The sequence below is a fragment of the Apostichopus japonicus genome, chromosome 10, assembly GCF_037975245.1.
Source record: "Apostichopus japonicus isolate 1M-3 chromosome 10, ASM3797524v1, whole genome shotgun sequence".
NCBI lineage: Eukaryota > Metazoa > Echinodermata > Holothuroidea > Aspidochirotida > Stichopodidae > Apostichopus > Apostichopus japonicus.
Window position 1 is genome coordinate 6,241,015 of NC_092570.1, and position 26,204 is coordinate 6,267,218.

At 37.3% G+C, this 26,204-nt stretch overlaps 1 protein-coding gene across 4 annotated transcripts in view; it reads left to right on the top strand.

Annotated features, from left to right (window-relative positions):
• The window catches only part of LOC139975469 (dynein axonemal heavy chain 2-like), a 71,887-nt gene that overhangs the window by 5,704 nt on the left and 39,979 nt on the right, over nt 1-26,204 (top strand). For all 4 annotated transcript variants that reach the window (XM_071983468.1, XM_071983469.1, XM_071983471.1 and 1 more), the window contains exons 7-39: nt 349-540; nt 1,141-1,278; nt 2,143-2,250; nt 2,650-2,855; nt 3,355-3,484; nt 4,109-4,291; nt 4,867-5,081; nt 5,403-5,549; nt 5,777-5,933; nt 7,809-8,048; nt 8,824-8,994; nt 9,747-9,881; nt 10,616-10,731; nt 11,400-11,495; nt 12,336-12,536; nt 13,085-13,241; nt 13,636-13,810; nt 14,165-14,328; nt 14,907-15,068; nt 15,559-15,902; nt 17,100-17,280; nt 18,087-18,225; nt 18,666-18,826; nt 19,341-19,496; nt 20,000-20,125; nt 20,713-20,823; nt 21,396-21,688; nt 22,500-22,689; nt 23,129-23,309; nt 23,478-23,605; nt 24,069-24,221; nt 25,124-25,249; nt 25,862-26,080. In XM_071983468.1, coding sequence (XP_071839569.1) covers nt 349-540; nt 1,141-1,278; nt 2,143-2,250; nt 2,650-2,855; nt 3,355-3,484; nt 4,109-4,291; nt 4,867-5,081; nt 5,403-5,549; nt 5,777-5,933; nt 7,809-8,048; nt 8,824-8,994; nt 9,747-9,881; nt 10,616-10,731; nt 11,400-11,495; nt 12,336-12,536; nt 13,085-13,241; nt 13,636-13,810; nt 14,165-14,328; nt 14,907-15,068; nt 15,559-15,902; nt 17,100-17,280; nt 18,087-18,225; nt 18,666-18,826; nt 19,341-19,496; nt 20,000-20,125; nt 20,713-20,823; nt 21,396-21,688; nt 22,500-22,689; nt 23,129-23,309; nt 23,478-23,605; nt 24,069-24,221; nt 25,124-25,249; nt 25,862-26,080 — 5,601 coding nt within the window. The remainder of the gene's footprint in view (nt 1-348; nt 541-1,140; nt 1,279-2,142; nt 2,251-2,649; nt 2,856-3,354; nt 3,485-4,108; nt 4,292-4,866; nt 5,082-5,402; nt 5,550-5,776; nt 5,934-7,808; nt 8,049-8,823; nt 8,995-9,746; nt 9,882-10,615; nt 10,732-11,399; nt 11,496-12,335; nt 12,537-13,084; nt 13,242-13,635; nt 13,811-14,164; nt 14,329-14,906; nt 15,069-15,558; nt 15,903-17,099; nt 17,281-18,086; nt 18,226-18,665; nt 18,827-19,340; nt 19,497-19,999; nt 20,126-20,712; nt 20,824-21,395; nt 21,689-22,499; nt 22,690-23,128; nt 23,310-23,477; nt 23,606-24,068; nt 24,222-25,123; nt 25,250-25,861; nt 26,081-26,204) is intronic.

A 26,204-nucleotide genomic window follows, 5' to 3' on the forward strand; every position in this document is an offset into this window, starting at 1 on the left:
AGGATTTGGAGAACATAAGATGTCTTTTGAAGTAACCTTGATATCAACATTCTAACCATTTTGTTATCACCCTTAAGAAATCATTGTGGCTGATACTTATGACAACATATGTTATGTTGTCTATGGGAAGTAAGAAGACTCTGGTGTGCTTCATGATACTGTAACCAGTCCATAATTAAATACCTATTTCAAATTTTCTGACCCAGTCGAGAAGACACTGTCTTCCCTGAACAGATTTCAGGTGCTGTAGTTCGAACCTATGAAGGCAACAGGATTTATAAGGAATTTAACCTTATTTCTACTTAAAGCTCATAAGATTTAGATACTTTTCTTTGTTTTTACATGTAGGACGGTTCTGCTCAAGCTCAGAGTAATCTGAAGTTCCTTTCGACCCTCTCTGAGTTGTGCGAGCGTCTTTCGAGGGCCAAGCCAGCCAATATTCCCGAAATCTTGACCCCACTACTCAACAGAATCAGAATGATCTGGGTCAATTCTGAACATTTCAAGAGCAGAGAACGACTCACAGGGCTCTTTAGAAAGGTGAGTTTTACTTCAGATGCTACTCAGTGGGTTTATAAGCTGAGGTAATGATATTATAAAGTTCTATCAAATGTGAGACTACCAGAATTAGATTCAATCTGCCATTTATACTGTAATTCTATGATTTTCAACCTATGGTTAGAAACCCAAACATGATTCGCCAAGCTTTGCTATTCCGTCAGCTTAAGAAAAAAGAAAATTATTGGTAAACAATGTATCTGATGTATTCTGACAGCAAACTTCCCCCCTAAAATTTTGAATTGGAAGCCACCCAACGTGAAAGTTGTAATCCATAAGCCCTTGCAAGCTTCTCCCAAATTGGTGGTCGCTTAATAACTGCCTGATTTCTGATTACTTACTTAGTGATTAAGAACAGCACTAAGTCATATTTGATATGAAAATCTTTCATAGTAAACTGGGTAATCGTAAAACAAAGTCTCTTTGAAACAATTGATCTATTTTTCCTTTAAATATACTTTGGTATTCACATATCTAAAGTTTTGACAGGTCATCCATGTAATCGTCATAGTGGACATTAAATGTGAACATGTGACTTTCATCTTTTTCTGTTTGATACACTTTGTCATTTTTTGGCCACAGATCAGCAACGAAATTATCAGAAGGTGCTGTCGATCTATTTCATTGGAACAGCTATTTGACGGATATGTTAAATCTTCGATGAAAAGTTTGACAGAAAGCATCAAGTGTTGTGAAGCTTGGAAAGAAGCTTACACAAATGTAAGTAGTTTGGTTTAGTCTTTGGAAAAATTTCATATCTGCATAAGTTCTTTTCCAAGTGTTGTCTCATCAAAACCTTAGGTGCAAGTGAAAAACAGACTTGTGTGATTAAATTCGACCAAGCATTGAAAACATTTAGTGCCTAGTTCAAAGTGTGCAACATATTGTTTTTTTATAGTATGTTGGAAGACATATAAGAGTCTTTCGATAGTTAAAAAGTATTCTGTGATTTTCCAGTTTTTGAGTTTTGTGTCTTTGGGTGTGCATGTGTGGCTAACGGTATTGTTAACTACATTACTTTTAGAGAAGCTTTTTATTTTTCATTATTTAATGGTGGAAGAGTAGGAACAATTATCTGCCAAGTTAACAAAAGTATAATTAAATAAACAGTGGAAAACTGACATGGTAATTATCAACGATGGAAAGGAATAGAGATAGATCTGGCCTGAACAGGACTCAAACCAGTGACCTGGGGGTCAACCCAGAGATCACTGGTTCAAATCACATTCTGGCCAAGAATCATTGGCTTTTATCCTGAAGTTTACACAAGTGGTAGATAAAGCTATGAGCATACCGTTTGACCACTAAATATGCATGTGTACTAGTATGTACGTCAGAGGACCTGGCCTTTGGATTCCTGCAGAATCTTCCTCAAAGTCAAACCTTTGAAGACGAACCTGCTGGTAATGAAGAGTCAGGCCCTCTAGCTTTCAAACTAGTTTATACTGGTTAAGTTTTAGTTTTAGAGTATTAACTGTACCTGAGGATCATAACATGCATAGATCTAGCAATATTTTAATGAGCCATTTCTGTTTCCTCTGTAACGTTTTCAACCTCCACTTCTGTTTATTTTTCATCCCGTAGGTAAGAGTGATGCATCATAAGTTTTCCAAAGAAGGTTGGGTTCTTGACCAGACCAGTGTATTTGCTCAAATAGATGCCTTTGTCCAAAGATGCAAGGACTTGTTGGATGTAAGCTCAACTTGGACAGATAAAACTTTTGCAGTGGTTCTAATGACTTGAAAAGATTTGAGTTATCAGAAGTGCACAAATATCTGAAAAACTGATTATTGTTGATTATGTTTGAATAACTTGTTTGGTTAAGTCCTTTTGTGGGCTTGTTAATAAGGTGAACTGCAAATAAGTTTTACTTCAAATGCAATCATCTACTCCATTTGTATCAAAGCAGGAAAAAGGTTTTTTGTGTTCATGAAATAGTAGAGCTACTATTCAGTAAAAGTAAAAATAAAAACAATTTAGATAGACAGAGTAGGTGTATAATTTGTCCATTTTATTCATGGAATGTTTTGTCAAACTTTAAAACAGTATATTCATCATCCAAAGCTCATTCATTGATTTGATTTCCTCCAGGTCTGCGAATGTCAGATCCATTTTGCGAGACGGGAGGACGGAAACAAGACACCCTTGCCCATATTCGGAGGTCAGAGAGGACCTGAGATTACCAGGAGCCTCCTAGAGATTGAGAACGCCTTTGAAAAGAATTTACTGATTCTGAGAAATGTCAAGAAAACAATTCTGGATGTGAAGGCAACAACTTGGCATGATGATTACAACAGGTAAAGCAGAGTCTGTTGATTGTTTAGGAAAGTTTGTAAGCTGTCCACAAAAGAACAACAGAAATGTTGATTTTTAAGTTACCTGTCCAGAAAAGTTAGTTGTCTCTCGTCATCAATGTATGACTACTGCATAAAAGATGTGACAGTAAAGATATGAGGTATAGAGTAGATTGTCCTTTGGTCAACCTCACAATGTATCAGTGATGGTGAAGAGACACAAGGTAAAGAGTAGGTCATCCTTTGGACAACCTCACAATGTAGCAGTGAGTATGAGGACATATGAGGTAAAGAGTAGATTGTCCTTTGGTCAACCTCACAATGTTTGCATGTTGCTGTACATGTTTACATTTCTGCGGCAATTGGCCGATTTGTCCAGCATTTTGCTGTGCAATGCAAAATAACTACTCCCTGTGAATATTTCATTCATTTTGGCTGTGAAGGGTAGTCCCAGGGATATTCCTGTGTCCCTCATTCATTGATTATTTTTTCTCTCTGCCAGGTTTCGAGCCGGCATCAAGGACTTGGAGGTGATGATGCAGAACGTGATCACAACGGCATTCGAGACCGTTACGACCGTACCTCAAGGAGTTGAGCTCTTAGATGCATTCCAGCACTTATCAGGCAGGGAGGTATGATAAATAATTTGCATATTATTTCAGAAAGCAATATGAAAGTATAACGTAAATGACCTATCCCATCTAGTGTGACCTTCATTGAGTTTAGAGATGTATGAAAGACTTTATTCAAGAGAAGACACCAGAGTAGTGTGTCTCCTGTCAACTTGCGTTTACTTTTCAAAAACTGATTGTTGGCTGTCTGAAATATTGGGGTCTAACCCACAAGATTGTGGTGCCTTCTTGACTCCTTCTGGTGTATGGAGACTCCTGTCAATTTATATTTACTTTACAAAAACTGATTGTAATTTGGATCTTAACCGACCAGAAAGTCCATATATGTCAACTTAGATAAAGCCCAAAAAGAAAACCGGTTCAGGTCATTTTAAAAATCATGTTTGTGCCTCTTCATTGTAGCACTCTGTGTTTCCATGTTGCCATGATGATAGCACAGCTAATGTATCTGTTTGTTGTCTTTCTATTCATCATGAACATACTTTGAAAACAAACTGGACAAAAAAAACCTCTAATATCATGTCGTAACTTACCTGTATGCCCTAATGATATGAAAGATAGAACTTTTCCATTATCTGGACTGTCCATTCTTTATTTAATCTTTTTTTTTAAATTTTATATTAGGCCATTCGAAGAACGATAGACAAGAAGACGGTAGATGTGTACGCACTCTTCAACGAAGAACTGAATAAGGTCAAGAAAGAGATGACCAAGAAGAACCAGTACCTCGGCCCTCTTCTACCAAAGTATGCGGGCCAGGCCCACTGGGCAAGGCGTCTCAAGAGAAGAATAGACAGAATCATGGAGGTTAGCTGCTAGAACATCTCAATTATGGGTTTAATGTACTTCTTGCTTTTTATCTGAAATTATTAGCAAGATGAAGATGAAAAGGAAACATAGCAATATACTCAACTATTTAAATGTTCTCTCAAGTTTAGTTAGTTGGATTTTAGTGCCATCTCTTTGAAAAAAGACTTATCCCAATAAAAGGGTAATTTTTTTTCTGAGTGTCCATCAGTGTAACCGGGTTTTTTTCTTTTAAGGTTTCAAATCAGTGTAGGGTTGTTGTACAACATGAAGATATCCAATAAACTATGTTGGTATTATAGCTGTCCTTAAGAATGCATGAACCAAAATTCCTGTCTTGTTCACTTTACATAGAAAAGAAGTATTTTAAGCAACCTCAGCAAGGTTCGTTATCAACTTTAAATCTTCATACACATTCCAGTAATGTAACGAGAAGGGTATTTAAAACACTTCTGCTCTCAGTATTCTGTCACGATCCGTGTTGTCATTTTGAGGTTAATAATGGCCATAAAGTTTAGCCAGGCTACCCTGGAGAGGGCCATCTATTTAGTATCACCTTGTATATTAATCCTCAGGTTTTGGGTAAAGCTTATTTCTTGCCTCGAATCGGTACCGGCACAGAGACCAAGACACAGTATGATCAGCTCAGCACAGCTCTGGATGATTACGTCCGTAAAACATTCAACGAATGGACGACGACAGTGGACAAAGACTGCATGAAACTACTAGAAGTACCACTGTTGGCAAGAAGTAAAGAGAAATCTGCCATGCTGGATGTAAACTTTGATAAGTAAGGCATTTATTGGTCTACTGAGCTGTGCTTGGCATGCAGGTGGGGTAGGGAGTGTATGAGCCATGCATGGTAACAAAATGTTGCATCCTGTAACATTCCACGGTATGTCGAGCAGGCAAAGAATGTCAACTTGGAGAAATATACATATAGTGAGTCAACAGGACTGCAACAGTGATTAACTGTAGAGGCACTATCTGGTAACAGATCATTAAGAAAATATCTATCAGTATGAATTAATAATAACATCTTTACAGCTTAAACATTTTCACCCTTTTGATTTTTAATTGTTCTAATTTTAATTTTTTGTTTTGTTGTCAGATCTCTTTTAAAGTTGTTCAACGAAATCCATTACTGGGAGAGACTAATGTTTGAAATACCACATTATGTCACAGAGCTCTATGCCAAGAAGGAAGACCTCCGAACACTCCGAGAAAATGTGTTACTGGTTGTCAGAGATTATAACAGGTATGCTGGCTTGATGGTTTGTGCCTCACAGACAGTTCTCTGTAAAGAATCTTGAAAAGAATTGGAAACTAAAGCATTTAAAGCAAAGTGCACAAATGTTGTATACAAATGTGGTAGTGACTTTGCATATGTCTGGAGTTTTAGTATTCTTAATTAATCCTAATTAGGTATTCCATGTTTTGTTTTCGTTTTGCAAGTTTCATTGCTTTCTCACCCATCTTCTGTAGGATTATCGAGGCTCTGTCTCTGGAGGAGCGAGGACTCTTCAGAGAGAGGATTAGACATTTGGACAAGAAGATTCATCCTGGCCTGACCAAACTAACCTGGGCATCAAAAGGAATATCAGATTTCTTCATCGGTGAATGTAGGTTGCATGCTGGCAAGGTTAGTAAACCTTATGTGGTCTGTGATATACACATAAGAAACCTTATATATCATTTGACTTTGCTATTGTCTTTAAGGGACAGGGATGGGGGGAATGGATGTGGGGTGCAGGGCCGGGCCATGTATCCCAAGTTTTTTTGTTTTTTTTTAAAACATAATTGCCTCTTCTTATAAATAAGAAATACCCCTATTTTTTCTAAGAAGAAAACAATACCTTTTCCATTTTTATAATTAAAAATTGTCCTTCTTTTGAAAATCATTCAAATAATAGAATTTGTGGTAAGGCATGCACAGAGGGTGCACCTTGTCAGGAAAGATGGTAACTTCCCTAACCCTCTCCCCCCCCCCCCCCCCCCCCCCATTGAGACATCTTCACAACCAATGAGGCTGAGTACTTGGTTCATGGCTAGCTTTTATTTGATATTTCAACAAGTTTGTAATGCCAATGTGACAATAACATGCAAATGGTCTTTGCAGTATACAAATCTAACCTATCCGAAGTGACGTGAAAAAACACAATTTTCAAACCAGACTAAGTAAAATGCAAATGAAAGATAAAATCTATTAGAGTGATCTCTACCATATGTATTGGCTAAAGCCTGCTTGAATTGGCTCATTCCTATCCTGGTATTTTGCCACTACTTTTAAAGTTCTCATATTGTCCTAGCCCAGCCAACTGTGTATGATTTTACTCAATGATTTATCATCTATATACAGGTTCAGTCCATAGTGGACGATTTTACTCAATGACTTATCTATATACAGGTTCAGTCCATAGTGAATGATTTTACTCAATGATTTAATTATGTACAGGTTCAGTCCATAGTGGACGATTTTACTCAATGATTTATCATCTATATACAGGTTCAGTCCATAGTGAACGATTTTACTCAATGATTTATCTATATACAGGTTCAGTCCATAGTGGACGATTTTACTCAATGATTTAATTATGTACAGGTTCAGTCCATAGTGGACGATTTTACTCAATGATTTATCTATATACAGGTTCAGTCCATAGTGAACGATTTTACTCAATGATTTATCTATATACAGGTTCAGTACATAGTGAACGATTTTACTCAATGATTTATCTATATACAGGTTCAGTCCATAGTGAACGATTTTACTCAATGATTTATCTATATACAGGTTCTGTCCATAGTGGACGATTTTACTCAATGATTTATCTATATACAGGTTCAGTCCATAGTGAACGATTTTACTCAATGATTTAATTATGTACAGGTTCAGTCCATAGTGGACGATTTTACTCAATGATTTAATTATGTACAGGTTCAGTCCATAGTGGACGATTTTACTCAATGATTTAATTATGTACAGGTTCAGTCCATATTGGACGATTTTACTCAATGATTTAATTATGTACAGGTTCAGTACATAGTGAACGATTTTACTCAATGATTTATCTATATACAGGTTCAGTCCATAGTGAACGATTTTACTCAATGATTTATCTATATACAGGTTCAGTCCATAGTGAACGATTTTACTCAATGATTTATCATCTATATACAGGTTCAGTCCATAGTGGACGATTTTACTCAATGATTTATCTATATACAGGTTCAGTCCATATTGGACGATTTTACTCAATGATTTATCTATATACAGGTTCAGTCCATAGTGGACGATTTTACTCAATGATTTATCTACATACAGGTTCAGTCCATAGTGGATGATTTTACTCAATGATTTATCTACATACAGGTTCAGTCCATATTGGACGATTTTACTCAATGATTTATCTACATACAGGTTCAGTCCATAGTGGACGATTTTACTCAATGATTTATCTATATACAGGTTCAGTCCATATTGGACGATTTTACTCAATGATTTATCTATATACAGGTTCAGTCCATAGTGGACGATTACAAGATAGCCAACCTGACCGTCTCGAAGAGTTGTAAGAGGATCAGCGAGACCCTCCTGGTCTCCATCGATGGGAAGAAGGTCTACGAGGGATTAGAGTTTGAAGACGATCAGCTGAGACACAGAAACAACACACAGAAGCAGCTGCAGTTGATACACGAAGAGATTGTAGCTACCATGAGAAAAACATTTGAAGTCTTCAAAACAGATGGAGTGGAGGTATGTATGATAGTCATGGCAATGTGGGGTAACTATGGCAATCTGTAGTCATGGCGATAGGGAGTCTAGGTACCTGTCAGGTCCATATTGACGCTGTGTTTTTCATAGTTACCATAGTGATTGAGATACTTCTGATATAATAGTCTGCATATTCCAAGTGATAGTGCTTACACAAGATTTGGATTGACTGTTTAGTTATGAGCACAATTAACATGAAGCTGATAGCCCAAATGCAATATTGATCTTGATTGAACTTAAGAGGTATTGATCTGAGTTGAACAAGAGTCCTGAGTCACATTTTTATGGTAAGATGTTGAAATTGAATGTGAGCCTTGTATAAACTTACGATTTATAAAGGACAGATTAATGCACTGGAGAAGAGATACTTCTATTTAGTTCACTGACATTAGCCAAACAATTAACACACATGTAGAGAACTTCTTAGCTTTTGCAGTGGAATAAATTTGTGTGGCAGTTTTGAAGCATCTGAACTTTGTCTCATAGATATGGTACCTGTGTACAAACAAAAAACAACTGCTATACATCTGTGCACTTATACAGCAATTTACCAATGTTGAGTAGCATTTTGTGTCGGATCCTGGATAAATTATTTCCTGCTTGCTCTATCTTCAATAATTTTTTTATTTTGCCCCTCCTGTTTTTACTAATGTTCTTGCTCCCTCCCCCCCAAAAAAAACCCCCAATAAATGAATTAATTTACATGCAATGTGATCTGGTGTAGCAACATTGCCTCTCTTCTTGGTGCTATTCTTAGGTTCAGAACCACTGGAGAGGTTATACCGAGAAAATGGACCACATGGTAGAAGAGGCCTTCAGGTTAAATGTGAAGTGGTCACTCCAAGAATTGTCCAGAGCCATTAATGGAGATGGCAAAAGCTCACCCAATCCTCTGTTTAGGGTCAAAGTTGTTTTGGAGAGTGAAAAGGTGGGATGTTATTCGTTTTGTTATTAGCAGAATGGTAAAGTAGCAAAGAGCTTCTGGCCTGCAATGTAAAGGGGGGGGGGGAGGGGAAGGTCATAGGCTACAGCCTGGGGAAATATGACATAAAAGAATAATGTATTCTCATTATCATAGTATACTTAAGAAAAATGAAGACTTCAAAAGGGGGCCCAGTGATGTAGTTGTCCCCAGGGTCCAACCAGGTTAGTTTTGTACTTGCTTGAAACTGGGCCTATATTTAATAAGTATGTGCCACATGCATGTTTGTCCCATGAGTGCCAACCACACAGAACAGCCAGTCAGGTAAATATTACAAGATGCATTGTACAAGATGCTGAGAGGAAAATGTTATCTGTATTTTAAATCCTCCTGCAAGCAGGAACTCGCGAAGAAGCCATCATTGGCTTATCAAAACCGCTAGCTGACTGAGGTCAGTCTCTTAGATTTATATTAACGTCCATGATTATGAATTGTCAATTGTCAACAACTCTGTAACTGGACGACATACCTTAATCTTGGAGTGACTCGAACTCAAGACCTTATAAGATCGAAAGGCACCGGCGTTAACCACTGAGCTAACACTCCTTGATGTTACTGTGCAAAACTCACATCCTGGAAATTTGTGAGAACAATCGAAATGATGTCGAAAAAAAAGACAGAAATATCAGTTTGGTCATTGGTAGTAAAATGAATGTCAATTTTTTGACATTTTTGCCATTGATTTCCACCTCTTGCAGAATGCTGTTGAATTTTCACCAACTTTGAAGCAGTTATCAACGATCATGATGAATACCAGTACCCAGCTGACATCGGCTGTGTCTGTCATCCAGAGGCTCCCTGACTTACTGACGAGGAAGAAATCTCATCGAGAGGTAAATAGATCATAACTTAGGATGTTGAGATTTATTGATGTAATATATAAGTTATCACCAACAAATGGTGACACCAACCACCCCCGAGCCACTCACTCATAAGAGATTTTTGAGGGAAGTAGTGTCGGTATAATCAATAATCATTTCCTCTCACACCTTCTATCATGAGTTTTGTTCCCCATTTTTAATCCACCTGTTTTCCTTTCTTCTTTTGTTTTATCTCCACCTCTTTGGATACCACTTCTTTGGTTGTATTTCTCCTAGTTTATGCCTTGCCTTCTGTACCTCCTGTACCTCCTATTTATGTACTGAATACAGTTGAATTTCTCCCTACCTTTTCTGTGTGTGTGTGATTTGCATGTTTATATCTGTTAAACTTCTGTCAGTCTTTCTTTGAGAAGATCTTGCTAGTATCAAGGATTCAGACTCTCAAATTTTATTGCATTTGCTGATGTTTTGAAAGAGTATTTTTGAATAAATTTCAGCACCCTCTCTTACCCTGCATGGCATGCTACTATTTTTTTTAAATTTTGTTGGATGTGTGCAGTTACTGTATCATAGAACACAGTGATAGAGCAACATTCTGCAAGTGGTCATTGTATGGAACCTTCTTTTCTTCTTTTGGTCTCATCTTTGGTTATTTTGGTCTTAACCTTTCTTTCTTCTTCTTCTTGGGGTACGTCAATGTATGAATTGATTCATTGTTTCCCCTTGTGTTTTGTTCTTTCTGTCAGCCAATCTCATCAGTGATAGAGAAAGATGATGAAACAAAGAAGATTCAGAAAGCTATCGATGCTGGGATGCAGACTAACGGCCAGAACCTCATGAACTACCTCAAAACTTGGGACAAGTAAGGATGACTGCTATGAATATGTTCCTTTGGTACCCGTTTATGTGTCACATGGTTCAATACTAAGTTAAATAAGAAAGCCCAACATTTGGCTCTATTGAACCTGAGTCCATATTTAATGATCATTGATGGACAAATTGTCAAATAAATTTTAGTTGTGCAGGTGGATCTTATATCTTTCTGTTTCTAGAACTATCATTTAGTGTCTGTTTGCCAATGCATGCTAGCTTTATCCCTTGCCGTTAACAACTATATTTAAATACCATACAAGGTGAAATGCACCAGGTTCTTGGTCCGTGGAGAACAAAGTTGCTTTGAAGTCACTGAAAGAAGAGAAACAAACTCCATTTCTCAGTTTATAAACCAGCAATTTTTATGGGGGTAAAATGAAGGGGGATGCATTGATACTAAAAGCAGCACGTTGGTACAGATCGAGAGATAACCATCCCAGTTGAATTTGACAATGAAATTTATTACTTGTGTGGGGCAAAACTGGATGGATTCCTATGGATATTTTAAGTGGGAGACTTGTATCTGTAACCCTAGCAATTTAACCAGTGCTGCACCTGTTACATAAGACATTATAAACACTATATCAACAAGATAAATGTTAATGGATAATTATAGCTACATGGAAAGTTTCATTAAAACATTTCTCTTTTTTGCAGTTATCGTGAGATCTGGGAGATCAATAAAGATGCCTTCATTCGAAGATATCAACGGCTGAATCCTCCTGTGTCATCATTCGATGCTGATATCGCAAGGTAAGAGGATGGTTAGGAGGCGGCAGACACTCCTCTCTTTATTTTAGTCCTACTTTAGACGAAAGCATCAAAAGTTTGGGATGTAGACATTTTTCTTTCAATCGTCGTGCTTTGATATTCAATTGATCAGAGTTCAGATCAATGACTTACAGAATAATAAAGAACTAAGAAATATTTTAATGAAGGTAGATTAATCGTTAATGGAAGGGTACTGAATCATGGTACAGTTGCTGAGAATTGGAACTACATCTATGGAATTGAATATGTATGTAAAAGACAAAGAATTTTCAGTTTGTAGTAGTTTCCTTGTTGTCAAATGCATTATGCCATAGTTTATTTTTTTTGAACGGGGGGGGGGGGGGGTGGGTGGGGAGATAGGGGAAAGATGAAAGGGATTAAAATGTACAAATTGCATGGATTCAAGGTGGTATCATCAATTACATTAATTTTTTAAATTTTTTTCCTGTCTTATGTCAAGTCCTCTATGTTACATTTCTTGTGTTGTATTGTCTCAATAGATAGTTTGTATTTCCAGTAATTAAAATTCCCACACATCATAAGCAGACTATGTATTGTTACTATTAGTGCTTACCTAGTAATAAGAAGATTGATGAGAAAAATTTTAAACGAAAAAAACGTTGCTTTTTTCTTATCAATCAATTTTTGCATATATTTGTAAGAAGATTAAGTTTTTAATCCACTGAATACCACAAATATCTTTAAGTAACATGTGTTGCTCTTTACCACTTTCAACACATTTAAAAGTTCACTCTTGTTTTTTTTAATGTCAGTTGACAGACCAGTTGTTTTGATGATATAATTTGTGTTACACCTTCCCAGGTACTCTGAAGTAGCTAATAACGTACAGAAAGAGGAAACTGTGCTCAACATCCAGTTTGTCCTGCTTGACTGTTCCCCTCTCAAATTTGCCCTGTTGAGCCACTGTAACGAGTGGCAGAATAAGTTTACCACCTTGCTAGCCGAGATGGCCAGTCAGACACTCAAGGACTTGCACAAATTCTTACAAGAGAACCAGGAATTGTAAGTTGACAGATTTGTTTGGGCAAAATTCTCTTGTTAGTGGATTTCATGATACCAAGTTGTATTATCTTTTGTATTAAGTTTTGTGTGTTAATAGCTTCCTGTCTTCCTGTTCCAAGATTAAACCATTGCAATTCACTCACTTGAAACTTAGTCTCCTGCAGAAATTAATCACACAAATTTTAAGCAGAGGGTAGTTACACCCCTTTTGAGAAAATGATATCTACTTTTGTCCCCCCCCCCCAAAAAAAAGAAATCGGGAGATCATGCATTATTTGTTATGATAGGTTTTCAATTAGATGATATAAAGAAAAAGTTGCCAGTATGAATATTTTTGTCAAATGATGGGTGGAGGTGTAAAGATTTACAATCGTAAAGTTACAATCTGTAAATGATACTGTTATAATAGCTTTTGAAAGTGTTGTTTCACAATAATCCAAATTTTTGTAAAGGGAAATTTTGCTTGAGACAGTATTACATACACAAACATTTGATGTAGTTTTTCAATTTTTAAATCCTTTTTAAATTTTTAATTTTTTCCTGACCAGGTTGAGTAAACCTCCACAGACGTTGGACGAGCTCGGTGATAGTCTGGCATTATTGGAGAAACTGCAGAACGACCTGCCAAATATCGAAGCCAAATTCCCTCCTCTCCATGAACAATTTTCTATCTTAGAGAAGTATGATGTGCCCATCCCCGAAGAGGTCAGTGGTTTTTTCGGTCGTTTCAGTGTCCCATACAGCGAGAAAAAAAAGTGGGGCTGAGGCTTCCAAAGATCGGTTTGAGAGATAATACTCCTCACAGAAGTGTCAAATATTTAACGTTAGATATGTTTTCCCCAGTCTTATTATCTGGGATATATGTTAATCACTTTACACTAGCATAGTTACTTGGATGGGGGGGTGAGGGGGGGAGGTGATAGGTAGGCAGAAAGGATGATGAGGAAGTGGCAGGGTTCAACATTCAGGTATACTGGTGTTAACATGGAAATAATTTGATCAGAGTGGAATTTCCACAGGATTATAATGCTTTGTTTAATTTAACCTATTTCTTTTCCAAAACATTTCAGTAGTTTCCTTCTGTTGTTTCCTTTCTTAGGTCAAACTGATGTTGGATGATCTTGGCAACGAGTGGGTGAAATTCCAGGAGTGCTTAATCGAGAGCGATGTAATGCTGAAGAAATACAAAGAAAAATTCAAGACGGGGCTGATCCATTCCTCCGAGGAATTTAAGAAGACGGTTCATGCTCTCGTGGAGGACTTCCAGACGAATGGTATAAATTTCAAACTTTCAAACAGGGGTGGCATCCTTTTGTTTTGTCTTAAATATATTTATAGCTTCTTTTTTCGGGGGTGGGGGGGTATAATTTTCCTCATTTAGATGAATATTTTAGTTGACTAATGTGAATGTGGACAAATTTTGTCAGATCTCTGCTAATTTAAAATTCAACTAATTTTTATTACCTCCGTGATCATTGCTAGTAAAAAAATATTGTGACTTTGAATTTTAAATAAGAGCTGACTGATTTTGAAGGAATGTTAACACCTTTATTATGACATATCTTATCAAAATCAAATGCAAATCATGCACATGTTATCATATTCCCCTTTGATCGTTTCTCATGCAGGTCCATTCAGCAGTCAACTAGCATGTGAAGAGGCTTTGAAAAAAGTCATGGAGTCTAGAGAACAACTCACGAACCTCAAGAGTCAAGAGGCTACCCTGAGAAGAGGCCTCAGTATCTTTAAGATAGACCAACCGCCTGCTAAAGAAATACAGCAAGTAGATAAGGTATTTTAAATAGTGTACTTATTAAACAAGTGATCACCAAGTCTTACTTGCATACGTAATACAGACATTTTATACACAGCTATGTGAAACCCTCTTCTGAATACCTACCTCCTATGTTAAGATGTGTTTTGGAGGTGGTGCAGTTAGCATGAGTGGTTGGATGATGTTCGCGGTGCCAAAAAATTTGGCCAAGGGCTATCTTATTTTTTTTTATGTCAAAAGTTGGAAGCTGAGGGGGCTGCACTGTCACTGCAGCTAGGCTGTGTTGAATACCTTTTGCTGTGCTCTGCGGCTTCATACAGTATGCAAGTCTTGTCAGCCAAGATAGTTTCTATTGATCAGTGTTGATTCAGCCTCGCTGCAGGCAATTTTGCAGCTGCTGCAGCTTTCCTCTGTGACACAGTGCCTTATAGACTTTATTGTTTATTTGTTTACTAAATGTGATGGATTTGGGTTGTGCCCTTTGCAGTCAATATTATGCATGCTTATTGCACAGGCCTCATGAAAATGTTTAATTTTATGTCACGTTTTAATTTTTCGACTGAAAATTGTATGTGATTTTATCTTCTCCTTGACAGGATCTAGACTCTATTGAAACTGTCTGGCAGCTAACCCAAGAATGGGAGGGTCTTTGGAACACTTGGAAAGTGGGCAAATTCTCAGAACTGGTCACCACAGAGATGGAGACAACTGCTGGTCATCTCTTCAAGAAACTAAATAAACTCAGCAGAGAGTTAAAGGTGAATTATTTGAGAGACTATTTCGAGACAACCACGAATGGGTTTAGTTGACTTTAGTTGACCAAAATTGAGGTTGAGCTGATTTCCACAATTATGTATACAGTAGTACAATGGTACATATATAAATACAAGGATGTGAAGGATTACGAGCTGAATAAATGAATCTTTTTCAAGTATTCCCCTTTACAAGAGGAAATGGTTAGAATTAAATTCTTATAACATTTTATTCCGTTTTATAAAAATTGTACCAACAAATGGTAGTACTGAGTGAGAAATAAAATCAGTGTCTACTGGTATAATTTTAAATTTTCAACTGAAATTGTAAAGTCAAAAGTGAAATTCAGTTTATTTTTTTTCTTGTTTAGAATTTTATTTTTCATATGCTATTTCTACACTTTAATTTATGCACACGGCTTGCATCTGTTCAACCTTTTTTGCAAGGAGGTTATTAATATTTTTCATTCATGTTTATGGCGTCAATCATTTGTAGGAAAAGAACTGGGAGATTGTAGAGTTTTCAAAGAATCGTGTGGATCAGTTCAGACGTACTATGCCGTTGGTGGTGGACCTCCACAACCACGCCATGAGGGACCGTCACTGGCAGCAGATACAAGAGGAAATTCAGAAGCCTTTCGACCACAAAGCGGATGACTTCACTCTAGAGAAGATCATAGAGCTCGGTTTTGACCAATTTGCAGAGAAGGTTTCAGAGGTGTCGGGAGCGGCCAGTAAAGAGTTGGCCATCGAGCAGTCTCTGGGAGAAATCAAAGCTACGTGGGATGACATGGTGCTGGATATTTCACCATACAAAGACAGAGGTCACTTTAGACTCAAGTAAGTAAGATGGAGATGATTGCATGAGGTATGGTGTGATGAGATGAGGTGTATCATGATTACATGAGGTATGATATGTTTACATGAGGTATCATGATGAGATGAGGTATGGCAAGATTACATGAGGTGTATCATGATGAAATGAGGGAGGTGTGATATGTTTACATGACGTATAGCACACCTAGATGAGGTATGGTATGTTTACATGAGGTGTACCATAATTAAATGAGGAATATGGCATGTTTACATGAGGTGTATCATGATTAGATGAGGTATGGCATGTTTACATGAGGTGTATCATTAGATGAGGTATGGCATGTTTACATGAGGTGTATCATGATTAGATGAGGTATGGCATGTTTACACAAGGTGTATCATGATTAGATGAGGTATGGTATGTTTACATGAGGTGTATCATGATTAGATGAGGTATGGTATGTTTACATGAGGTGTATCATGATTAGATGAGGTATGACAAGATTACACGAGGTGTATCATGATGAGATGAGGGAGGTATGGTATGTTTACATGAGGTGTATCATGATTACATGAGGTGTATCATGATTACATGAGGTATGGTATGTTTACATGAGGTATCATGATTAGATGAGGTATGGTATGTTTACACGAGGTATCATGATGAGATGAGGTATGACAAGATTACATGAGGTGTATCATGATGAGATGAGGGAGGTATGGTATGTTTACATGTGGTATAGCATAATTAGATGAGGTATAGCATGATGACATGAGGTATGATATGTTTACATGAGATGTATCATGATTAGATGAGTAATGACAAGATTACATGAGATGTTTCATGATTAGATGAGGTATGACAAGATTACATGAGGTGTATCATGATTTGATGAGGTATGGCAAGATTACATGAGTTATGATATGTTTACACCAGGTATGGTAACTTTACACGAGGTATTGCTAGCATGGTATTCGAAAAAGTGATCTGAAGATTAGGTTATAGGTTATATGTAGGTATAACAGTCGTGCAGTACACAGCAACAGATTTATCTAGTCGCAAGTTGCTGGCCATCCACTTTAACTTTCTTTGTAAGTTTTATAAGTCAAGAAACCACAGAGACTTAAACACTGTATGACTGATTATCAACACTAGTTCCATGCCAGGTACTGTTGCCTCTGACTTATTTTAAAATGCTGATTTGTAATGTTTTATTATAGAGCTACTGATGAAGTCTTTCAGGCTCTGGAGGATAACCAAGTAACCCTATCTACCATGAAGGCCTCCCGATTTGTGAAGGCCTTCGAGAAGGAAGTAGACTACTGGGAGAGAACTCTGTCTCATATCCTGGAAGTGATTGAAGTTACACTAACCGTCCAGAGACAGTGGATGTATCTCGAGGTATTGTATCCGTTCCCGGCAGTCATCATTCTCCACCATTTAGAAAATATTTTAGCTGCTAAAAGCCATCCTTTGGTTGTTTACATTAATTGTGTATTGATGATTTAGACTTGCCTCAATCCTTTATGCATTGTTTTTAAAGTAGTTTTGTGGATAGGTTTTGCAAACTCCGATCTCATGAATGTTTAGTTACATGTTTCTCAACCCGGGATCTGTAGACACCTGGGTGTATACATTTTCTTGGTCAAAGAAGGATAAGGTGTCGACAGCTGGTCTGTATACAAAAGTGGGTACCGTTCGTACAAGCTGAATGTGTTTGTCAATATTACTCACTTATGCTTTCAAGACAGAAAAATGTCTGAGAGTGCCATCGTTGGCAAGCAAGACCACATTCCCAGCCATAAGTTGGGGATGAGGTCATTGGTGATACTCCCTATGCCTGGGGTCCGTGAACATTACTTTGTTGTCATAGATGGAAAAATGTAAAGAAACTGTAATCTCAAGTTATGTCTTGAGAAAATAGTTTCAAGATAAGGAAAAGGTAATAATTAAAACATAAAAAAATATATAAGCAGTATTGAATATGTACAAATTTATCATATCTCCCACTTTAATAAGTAAATACCAGGTAATACCATTCTTTTGATGTTATGGCTAAGGTAGCGAGTAAGAAAGTACAGTCTAATTCGCCGTGAATTCCAATGGAGCAATTTGTTCCATCCATTCAATATACCTTTGTCATATTGTTCATGCTATATACAACTAAGTTGCATGCTAATTTGAACTTTTTTTTGTATCTGCTTCAGAATATTTTCCTTGGTGAAGATATCAGGAAGCAGTTGCCGAGAGAGTCGGCAGAGTTTGACGGAGTCAACGCAAGCTGGAAGGAGATCATGACCAGAATGAACAAAGATAACAATGCACTCAGAGGAACACATCATGAAGGTATTTAAATCAGTTAACTCAGGAAAAGGTACTGAAGTCAGCCCCTGTAGGTAGGGGTGGACTAGGCAGCAACCACAGATTTATCAATGAAAATATTAAAAGCAGTCTCATAATGAAATATCATTATGCGCTCGGATCAACGCATCATGCATAGTGTGGTGAAAATCATTCACACAGAGAAAAGGTAGTCATAGAAGGTCGCAGTAAGTTGGATCCTTTGGAAACCACTGTTACAAATTAGAGTCAGTCCTTTATAAAGGTTATTATTAGTTCTGTAGAGAATGAGATATCATATCATTGAATTATGGATCAAACTACCTGCATGTGACCCAATCTATTATCCTCACTTGACTAGGGTTCACTATTTAGCATGTATCTATGCATCCATCAATCCATCCATCCATCCATCTATTTTATTATTTCTATTATTTTTGTTTTAGGTTTGTTGGAAACTCTGAATGACATGAACAACAAGCTGGAAGAGATTCAGAAATCTCTCGACATGTATCTCGAAACCAAACGACAGATATTCCCGAGATTTTACTTCCTCTCCAACGATGATCTGCTGGAAATACTTGGCCAGTCCAAGAATCCTCAAGCTGTGAGTATATATTTATTTTCAATAAGTGACCCATTTCATACTGGTCCCATTGTATGCAACAGTTAGAGGAAGTTTATTATGCATCGAGATGATGAAGACCTTACAAGAACGATTTGCACAATGAAAATGACTTGTGATTCTTTGCTGGAGCACTGAAGGGACCCCCTGTAAAAAAAGCAGTTTATCTGTATACATAGCAAAGAGCTTTTTAAATGCTCAGTTAACATGTCACACACATTGTTGATACAGTCTAGTATCCTCTTCAACCAAAATAACCCAATGTTTCTCCTCAAATAACCTTTAATAAGTCAGTCAATCATTAGTGTCCGCTTGTTTTGATTTGATGTAAACCAGCTTGGTAAGAAATATCAAAGTGAGAATGAAACACACCTGCCAGTGTCCCTCATAATAACATTTTTCTTTGTTGCAATAAAATTGGTGATTATTTTATAGATTGGGATGTTGTGTAATCGATGGGGGAGGATATTTAATTTGCTATGTTCTTAACTCGCAGGTGCAACCTCATTTGAAGAAGTGCTTTGATAACATCAAAAGTCTTCGCATTCAGAAGATGGGGATCACTCAGAAATTTGAGGGTCAGGCCATGTACTCAGCGGACGGAGAATGTGTGGACTTTGGGAACCAAGTTGTCCTGGAAGGACCAGTCGAGGTAATACATCATAGGGTAGAGATGTTACGGTTTGCTGGTTGCACGAAAGGTGGTTAATTTTTTTACTTGAATCGGTCACGTAAACCCACGTAGCCTTTGATATATGAAATTTCTGATCTTCTCCATTTTATGTTCCTAGACTTGCACTTATATACATGACAGCAATGTATGCAATATGTCAAACCTTGTAAGCAAACACGAATGTAGAACAAAACTGAATGTTCACTGCATTGGTTTTGTGTAATGGAAGGATAATCATGCTGTCACTGCACGAATCCTCTGCTATATTCACCTTTGTGATAAACAGTGTTTGTTAACCACATGACCACTTTAATCATTTGTACTGCTTCATTACAATTTCAATATATGTGAATTGTTTGAAATGGAAAGTTTGCTTTAATTGTTAAAGTTTAAGTCAGTATGTACCAGTTTTTCAGTAAAATCTTCACTAGTTTGGAGTCACATTCATATGTTATTACTCTTCTGCTTTCTTGTTACACCAGGCTTGGCTGTGTGACATTGAGAGGATCATGAGATGGACCCTTAAAGAGATCTTGAAGCAGTGTAAGATTGCTCTGAAAAAGAGCCTCAGCAAGAGAGACAAGTGGGTCAAAGACTGGCCTGGACAGGTACTGAGCTGTTTCTTTTTTAACTGTTTTACATTCTTTATCTATCTAGGAAATACAAAGTGATATTTCATGGATGGAGTTTTGAGAAAAACCTTAATATGAAAATGTTGATTACCCAGTAGAGTAGAGTTTTGAGTAGAGCTTAAATGTCTGGGCTTTTTCCATTTCAAGATATAAAAGTTGTGGATGACATCATCTTTGGTCATACATATTATAGTCCAACAACTGCATTGTAAATTTTCCATAGCATAATTCATCAATAAGTGTTCCCTATCTTTTGGTCAAGCTTTCTGCTAGATGAGTTAGCATCTATTTCAGCCAAACACTAACCCTCTACACCTACCCAAAAGGAGAGGAAAAGAAAGGGGGGGGGGGGGGTTAGGGATGTGCCCCTCCAAAGAAGAGAAGTATTTATCCCTTCTCAGACTCAACAGTTAGTTGATCCTCCGCCTGGTCCCAGTGTATCCAATGTTTCTATGAATGAATATTTTAAGCTTTGATGCCATCAATGTTATGATGCTAATGATTTTATCACTTTTGAACAACTTTTGAAAATATTTGTTGGATTTGTTTTTGCATTTGCTCAGATGTTGATAACTTCAAGTCAGATGCAGTGGACAGCTGATGTAACCAAAGCGTTGGCCATCACCAAGGAGAGAGGAGATAAGAAAGCACTCAAGAGCATGAAAAAGAAACAGGTTAGAATTATTTGTTATTATTATGATTATTATTATGATGATTATTATTTTATACTGTGTAAAAGTAAGTTGGCGAGACAATTGATCCTAGCAGGATCTTCTTCAGAGACTAAATGACAAATATAGTCTTCACATTTTACATTAAAACAGCTTTATGACCAAACTTCATGTTGAGGTGTTTGTAAAGAACTGAGCTCAAACTTAATTGAAGTGTGACTTGGGTTCATTGCTTGAAATAACTATCAGTACAGGTTTCAATGGTTTTGTAAAAACATAGTTAATAATTATTGTTTAGTAGCTCAATTGAAGTGTTTAACACTTTAAAGCTTAAGATCATGTAAGATTGTAGAAGGGTCAGAATGTCACTTGTGGTATGAGACTCTCACCCATTATAACTCTAGCTCAAGTTTTGCTATTGGTATAACCTTGGTGACATAGATGAACTTGCTTTGTTATTGATTTTCTGTAAATTTGTCAATTACACACTGACCTTGGTCCATCAATAAACCTTTCTTGATCACAGCATCCTTTTTCCCCCTGTCTGACAATCGTCTCTGGAATTCCTTTCCCAGATCTCCATGCTGAATAAATTCTCTGAAATGATCCGAGGTAACATGACCAAGATGCTTCGAGCCAAGGTGGTTGCCCTGGTGACGATAGAGGTCCACGCACGGGACGTGATCGAGAAACTGATCAAGTCGAACATCAGTGACATTACAGCCTTTGAGTGGTTGATGCAACTGAGAGTCTACTGGGACAAAGATATAGATGACTGCGTGGTGAGACAGACTAACACACAGTTCCAGTATGGTTATGAGTACCTAGGAAACTCAGGCAGGCTTGTCATCACGCCTCTAACAGACAGGTCAGTACAGTCAGGAGTGTTTCAAAAATAGCTGTTGTACAGGGAAATGTATTGTTTTGGTGGTTCCAACTGTGTGTGTGTGTACATATAATGGTTTGGGCTCGTATCAGTGGATAGTGACATATTGCATATACCACAATAGCATATACAGGAGAATAATAAAAAAAAAGCCTCTCATAGACAGCCTCACAGACAGGTCAGTACAGTCAGGAGTGTCTCAAAATAGCTGTTGTACAGGGAAATGTATTGTTTGGTGGTTCCAACTGTGTGTGTGCACATTTCATAGTTTGGGCTCGTATCAGTGGATAGTGACATATTGCATATACCACAATAGCATAGACAGGAGAATAATAAAAGAGATCATTTCTGCATAAAGTTCATCACCTTTTGGGATGAATGGTATACATGCCTTTTCTATTCTATATGTGGTTTGTCACAACAGTGAAAACTTTCAGGCAGTACTTCTATAAAGTGGAATACACAATATGAAGAAAGTATTACCATTTATTTAGAACAGTTCAAACAACTGTTCATACTCAGTATATATCTACTGAGACACCTCACCTATGTACTAGAAATGTAACCAATGTACTAAATGCTTAGTTATGTTCTAAACTACCTACCTATCTACTAAAACACTGACCTACCTACTATTAAATATACATAGTTTACTACCCAAAAAATATTTCATTTTATTAACTTCAAAATGGAAATAGACTGATGGAATTGAATTTCACATAATTTTGTTGGTTTTCTAGATGTTCCTTGTTTACTTTTGTTAACCTTTGACCCCTTCTGTACCTCTCGACAGGTGTTACATGACGCTGACCACCGCTCTCCACCTCCATCGGGGAGGTTCTCCTAAAGGTCCGGCCGGTACTGGTAAAACAGAGACCACCAAAGATCTGGGCAAAGCTCTCGGCAACTATGTCATTGTCGTCAATTGTTCAGAAGGTTTGGATTTTAAATCCATGGGCAGGATGTTCTCTGGTTTGTCACAGGTAAAACCAATTAAAATTAAACGTAAAACTAGGATTTTTAATTTAGTGTGCTAAAGAGTAAACAATGTTAGAATGAACATGTTTTACTCCTCAAAATTATTACAGTTAAAGTTTGTAGGCATCAAAAGAACATGATCATACATGCATGCAGTCACTACTGGGAAGGCTTTATATTTGTTTTAATTTTACTTTCTTAGCCCTTGCAGTAGTCTAGTCTTTATCAAACTATGTTGTTCTGCTTCTCAAGTAGTATAGTGATGTGAAACAGAATGTAAAAAAAAAGGAAAAAGGAAAAGGTAACTATCAATAAGATGAGTGAATAGAGCTGAATATAAATACATATAAAAGTGATTTCTTCCAAGAATTGAGATAGCCAAGGACCGTCTTTTGTTCAAATATTCAATTTCCTTCTTCAATTGTGTTCTTTCTTTTGTCCCAGACTGGTGCCTGGGGTTGCTTTGATGAATTTAACCGCATCAACATTGAGGTATTATCCGTGGTAGCCCAACAGATCCTCTCAATCTTATCAGCTCTGGCCGCTGGCTCCACCAGATTTGTCTTTGAGGGGCGTGAGATTAACCTAGTCTGGTCCTGCGGTATCTTCATCACCATGAACCCAGGTATAAAGATATAATAACTATTATGCTTTAAAAATCATTTATGATGTCCATATCCAAAGCAGAAACGAACTTCTCTTTACGTGAGTGTTTGTGACTTTGTGTAAGTTAATTTGTCAATTTTGGCACAGATTATTTTATAGTTTCTCTCTTCAACTTTTCTCATCCCAGGATACGCTGGTCGTACGGAGCTTCCCGATAACCTCAAGTCTATGTTCCGTCCCATCTCCATGGTCGTCCCAGACTCTGGGTACATCGCTGAAATCATCCTCTTTGGTGAAGGCTTCAGTAACACAAGGGTATGTAAATTGAATCATCTGGTTGTAATAGCTCTTCACTGATAGTTGGTTATAAACAGCTTTGCCAGATATCAATCCACTCGCCATGTTATAGTTTTGCAAAATTATGAAAGTCTCTTTATCCCCTTAAGAAAACCAGTACCTTAAGTTGAAATTGTAATAAAAGTATTAATATATGAAGAGAGTTAACGAGCAAATCAAAATGATGACAAACTTCATTTTCAAAACATTGATAATGTTGGATTATTTGTACGAGAGCAATATTCAGTCTCTCTTAATGAGCTAAATGCAAATGCACATGCAACCCTAATAATAATGACACCACATCGTTTTCCAAAGTGGCACTACTTCCTGTAGATTCAAAAAATAACATTTCCCTAACTGTTAAAAGATATGTGGAGAATAAAGCTCATGCTTGTGCAAACCAGAATCTTGACAAGAATGCTGCATTTTGCCTCAACAGGTCCTTGCTAAGAAGGTCCACACTCTCTACTCACTGGCTGTACAGCAGCTGTCCAAGCAAGACCACTACGACTTTGGTCTGAGAGCCCTGACGTCAGTCTTACGTTATGCAGGCAAGAAGAAGCGAGTTTTGGCCACCCTCCCTGACGAAGAGGTAAAACTACTAATGCTCCTCCTTGTGAAATACTCTAGTATCTAAATATATCTGAGTACCATCTGAGAATATCATCAGATATGTATGCAATTGTAGAAAAAATTTACCTTCTCATTTTCATGTAAAAACTGGTTGTGTATAATTACTAAATATTATAACAGAAATCCAGACGTGCTTTCTGATGATGAATAAATTGGGATCCCAGGAGTATGACACTGACTTGCTTTAACACTGATGCAACGCCATATCAATTCCTTGTGGCACACATTCGCACACTTAATTCACCCAAAATGTAAGAGTTATCAGTTAGATCTGTGAATCATTGATGCTGCTGTAGGTAATACCTGTGGAGTTGACCTATACACACTGTTGTAAGTCCGCTACACTGACGTGATTTGGAATTATTTACTTTTAGCAATTCTTAAAGAACTCCTGATTTGCCAACGTCTTGTCCGGTCGCAAATATCAACCAATTAGAATCATTGTAACATTTTCTGAACCGTAACTTCTGTATCATCTCTCCAAATCTGAATCGATAATCACTATTAAAGGGGAGAAACAATGCTGTTAAGACCTGTGTTCTGAAATGGGTTACCATAAGTATCATTCATTGGGCATTTTGGATAGGATGTGTCTATCTCTTTAATCCTCCAAGTCCGGTCGTAAACAATCTTTGAAGGTGAGAAAAGTTAGATCATTGGAAAGATAACTCTTCATCAGATCATTTACCGTTTCAATCTAAGAAACCACAGAAAGTCTTAGTTAGTGAAACAGCAAGTATTAGTTGAGGTCTATATGAGGAAGCGATGGGAAGCTGAAGGTGTTTCCCTCACTTCAGCTCATTGCTGTATGGGAAAGAGCCAATATGAATTGATATCTCATTAACTGTTTTCATTCTACAGGTTCTCCTCCTGGCTATGAAGGACATGAATGTCCCTAAGATGACGGTGGTCGACCTTCCTCTCTTCAACGGCATCGTCTCTGATCTCTTTCCTGGCATCGATACTCCTGCTATTGACTACGGCAAGGTAAAATTTATCAGCCTTTTTTATTCTAACACCTACAAATTATGAAAAATTATTTTGCAATTTCACCAAAACTATATCATAGTACGTTACAAGCGAACGCTACTCTTTAACTTATTTCTTTCAACCCTGATATATATTTCTTAGCTTTCATATAGACCTGACTGGTAACCAATAATTCTTGTATCGTTGTAGATGTCTTTAAAAGTGTTTTAGATAGTATAATGCAGACTGAAGGCCAAGCCCTACCCACCAACCCCCCCCCCCCTCTTTTAAAAAATTAATTACTAAATATTAAAGAATGCTGATAGTTTGATTTAGTATCTGAAGCTCACATAAGTAGACCAGAAGATAAAATCGAGACAAGTTCATCTCATTCACACAGATAACTTTGTAACATTGCTCATGTTAATTTACTCAGGCCAGAAACTGACTTTAAAGCAACTGCCATATCTAAGAAGTTCTTTTCCATGGTACTCATCTTTTCTGTTAACATCTAAAATCAGCATTCTACAAATTTTCATCCCAAGTTATCAAATTGTACTGCATTTTGCTATGCGATAATAGATAAATGATCCCCTGTTAAAATACTTCATATTTAACGTACTACTTCAGATGAAGAAAGTGATCGAGTCGGAACTCAGGGACAACGGCTACCAGACGATCCCTAGCGCAATCCTGAAAGTCATCCAGCTATACGAGACAAAGAACTCTCGCCACTCGGTGATGATCGTCGGCAAAACGGGCAGCGGCAAGACGGTCACCTGGCAGATCCTTCAGTCTACGTTATCGAGGATGAAGAAGGAAGGGGATGATAGTTTCAATCTTGTCAAGGTGATTTTGATCAAGTTTAACACCCATTTGAGTAACTGAAAAAGTCCCAAAATAGTATCGAAGACTTCGAAAATGTATTTGCAGATTTGCGATGATCACAGACTTTCTCGAAACGTAAATTATA